This window comes from Pteropus alecto, unplaced genomic scaffold, assembly GCF_000325575.1.
Source record: "Pteropus alecto unplaced genomic scaffold, ASM32557v1 scaffold98, whole genome shotgun sequence".
Lineage (NCBI taxonomy): Eukaryota > Metazoa > Chordata > Mammalia > Chiroptera > Pteropodidae > Pteropus > Pteropus alecto.
In genome coordinates, this window is record NW_006443570.1 from 1,509,589 (window position 1) to 1,512,566 (window position 2,978).

General features: G+C 37.7%; 1 protein-coding gene across 1 annotated transcript; it reads left to right on the top strand.

Moving 5' to 3' along the window:
* Nucleotides 1-1,619: 1,619 nt before the first annotated feature.
* On the top strand, nucleotides 1,620-1,916 carry LOC102896658 (keratin-associated protein 3-3). The gene has a single exon (XM_006924657.1). The coding sequence runs from the start codon at nucleotides 1,620-1,622 to the stop codon at nucleotides 1,914-1,916; it is 297 nt and encodes a 98-aa protein (XP_006924719.1).
* The last annotated feature ends 1,062 nt before the right edge of the window (nucleotides 1,917-2,978 follow it).

Sequence of the window (2,978 nt, forward strand, 5' to 3'; positions counted from 1 at the left end):
ATGAAAACATCGAGAGGAAACCACCTAAAGTTTCTTTATAAGATATTTAAGCTGATGATTGAGGGATGAATAAGATTCGAGAAGGAGAGAATCAAGGAAGGACATTCTAAGAAACAACATGATCGTGGTCACAGAGGTGTAAAGTACCTAGGAGACTCGAACCTTCATTTTTATTTGAGGTGTTTTATGATAAATATCAATATATAAGCCAAAATCAAACCAACTTCAGTAACAAGTCCTTTTGCTCATAAAATATATGAGGCTTATTTACCAGTGACCTGCAGTATTTTCCACTGATTTGTTTTAGCCAGATTTCTTTTCTTTTAAACAGGCCATGTTGATTTTCATTAATATGCCCTCAGACTCAACCCAACAAAGAATCTGTACTTTGTGTTTATTCAACAACCATTTACCATCTAACAAATTACGTAATTTAGATTCTACTTTGCGAATAGTTTGGTGCTGATCACGGGGAAGTATGTGAAAATGTTAGAATCACAGACTATTACACATGGAGATGATCTGATTCAACTTCCTCACCCGTCATTCCACAGTAAGGCAAACCAAGGCCAACGGAGGTGAACAATGTCATACAGGCATTTCCTCCAAGGAATTTACAACCTAATTGAAGACCCAAGATATGAAAACAAATAAACATGCAAAGTGGGGAGTAAGTCCACGGAAAATGATTTTTATGAATGCCAAAGTTCTAAATCACCCTGGATCAGATGCCCTTCCAGAACCCACCGTTGTTCTGTGAATCTTATGATTTCTCCTTTTAGTTCCTATTCTATCTTATTTCAAAATAAGTATATCATTCCTATAAAAATGAATGAAGTCTGAGGTGATTTTCTCTTGGATCTTTCCTTCCAGTGAATTTATACTTTGACTCACTACAAGATTGACAGAACTATGAGAATAGAGACTGTTTAAAAAAAAGAAATAGAGTAATACTACCTTTGGAATTTCACTATAGATTAATAAAAATAATAAAAAGGGGTTTCATCTTATTCCATTCTGGCTGTCACCTTGTTTGCTCAAGAGAACCTGAATTATATCTTGAATAAATAAGGCAAATATGTCTGAGATGCATGTAGTCCTATGCAACATTCATCTGTAAGTAGCCATGTCCTTACTGACTTTACTGAGTAGAAATTTGAGTTGCGTGTTCCGAAATTAGTAATTAAAAATCATATTATGTTACGTATATTATTTTAAATTATGGGAGAAAAAAACAAGAGGAAGAATTTAGCCTCTGAAATTATAGCTGAATTATCACTTAGACTGATTATCCATAATTCATGTAAAGTTTGGCATGCCAGGACCCTGTGGTAATAAAATGTGATCATCTTGTGATAAAAAAAATGACAAGTCAATGAGTCAAAAACACGATTACTTTAATAAGGACAGGAACTGTTAATAGACAAGTAAATACCAAACTGATTAGAGAATCTTAGTGCGAAAGAGTGGCATAAATAAAAATAAAAAGGGAGGCTTCTGGTTGGACCGACACTCACTGGGTAGAGTATATAAGAGCCCCAAAGCAAGAGGAAACATTTGCACTTCAGAAACTTCATCTTCCTTTCTGAGAAACCAAAAGCACAGAGATTCCCACCGCCATGGCTTGCTGTGCTCCCTGCTGCTGCAGCGTCCCCACGGGCCCCGCCACCACCATCTGCTCCTCTGACAAATGCTGCCGTTGTGGAGTCTGCCTGCCCAGCACCTGCCCACACACGACTTGGTTACTGGAGCCAACCTGCTGTGACAACTGCCCCCCACCCTGCCACGTTCCTCAGCCCTGTGTGCCCACCTGCTTCCTGCTCAACTCCTGCCTGCCCACCCCGGGTCTGGAGACCATCAACCTCACAACCTTCACTCAGCCCTGCTGTGATCCCTGCCTCCCAAGCTGCTGCTGACCGATGGCTGCTTCGCTCAGTACTTAACAATGAAAAATCCAGAAGCTGTCTGTCCAGTATTCACTTGCCTCAGTAGTTCATCGGATGTTGGGGTAGACCAGATGACTCAGATATGGAAAACCTACCTTTCATTTTAATGGAAAGAAATATATTTTTTTAATTGTTATGTTTATTTGGCTGAATAATCATTGGGTTCATCTGGACAGGTGAATGTCATCTATTATCAAAATACTATTGAAATCTGTAAGACCTCAGACTACATTTTTTTTGGTCATGCTGCTTCTTGGATCCCATTTCTCGAATTGGGTATTTTCACAGAGGGGGAAATAATTCTTGATGGGTTTTCCAATAAACTTCATTTCTCTGGCAAGATGTGTTTTTTATTTATGTTAGAGTTTTGGGTATATTTCTTTAATTTGGTATAATTCTTTTATTTTAATTTTTTTTAAAAGAAAAGAATCTATTAGAGGAATGCCTAGAACTAGCTTCCTAACACGGCTCGCTAAGTTTAATTTGGTGTCTTTCATGTTCACTTTCTTCTCTTCCTTCAATACAATTTTACTATCCTACTTACTTTTTTCTTATGCTAATTACCCTTTTTCCCAGCCTTAGAGAGATTATATATTACACATATATTACATATACATAATATGTTATATGTTATGTTACATATGACGTTATACATAACATTGTGCATGTATTATTGCATTATATAGAACAAATATATGTATAATACATATATAAAGGCACAAGTGAAAAACTGAAAAAGCACTGAGCCAAAATCCAAAGAGTACATGTGAAAAAGGAAAAGGCAGGGCAAGGACAGAGAGAAGCAAATGCCTTTAAATAAACATTTTTAAGTGTCCTCAGTGTGCCTGTTTAAGTCCAGAGGAGGATTTCTCAGAGGATCCCACAGGCTTATTAGCTCGACTTTGGATGAACAGAACTCAGAAGTCATGGGGTAGATGCGACACAACCTAGGATACAGTCAACAGAGGATTTAGCCCATTTACTCATTCATTTGGCCAATATTTCTTGAGAGCTTCCCCTGTGCCAGGCACC

Bases quoted from the DNA above. Each gene is read 5' to 3' on its own strand.
- LOC102896658 (XM_006924657.1), top strand. From the start codon at position 1,620: ATGGCTTGCTGTGCTCCCTGCTGCTGCAGCGTCCCCACGGGCCCCGCC.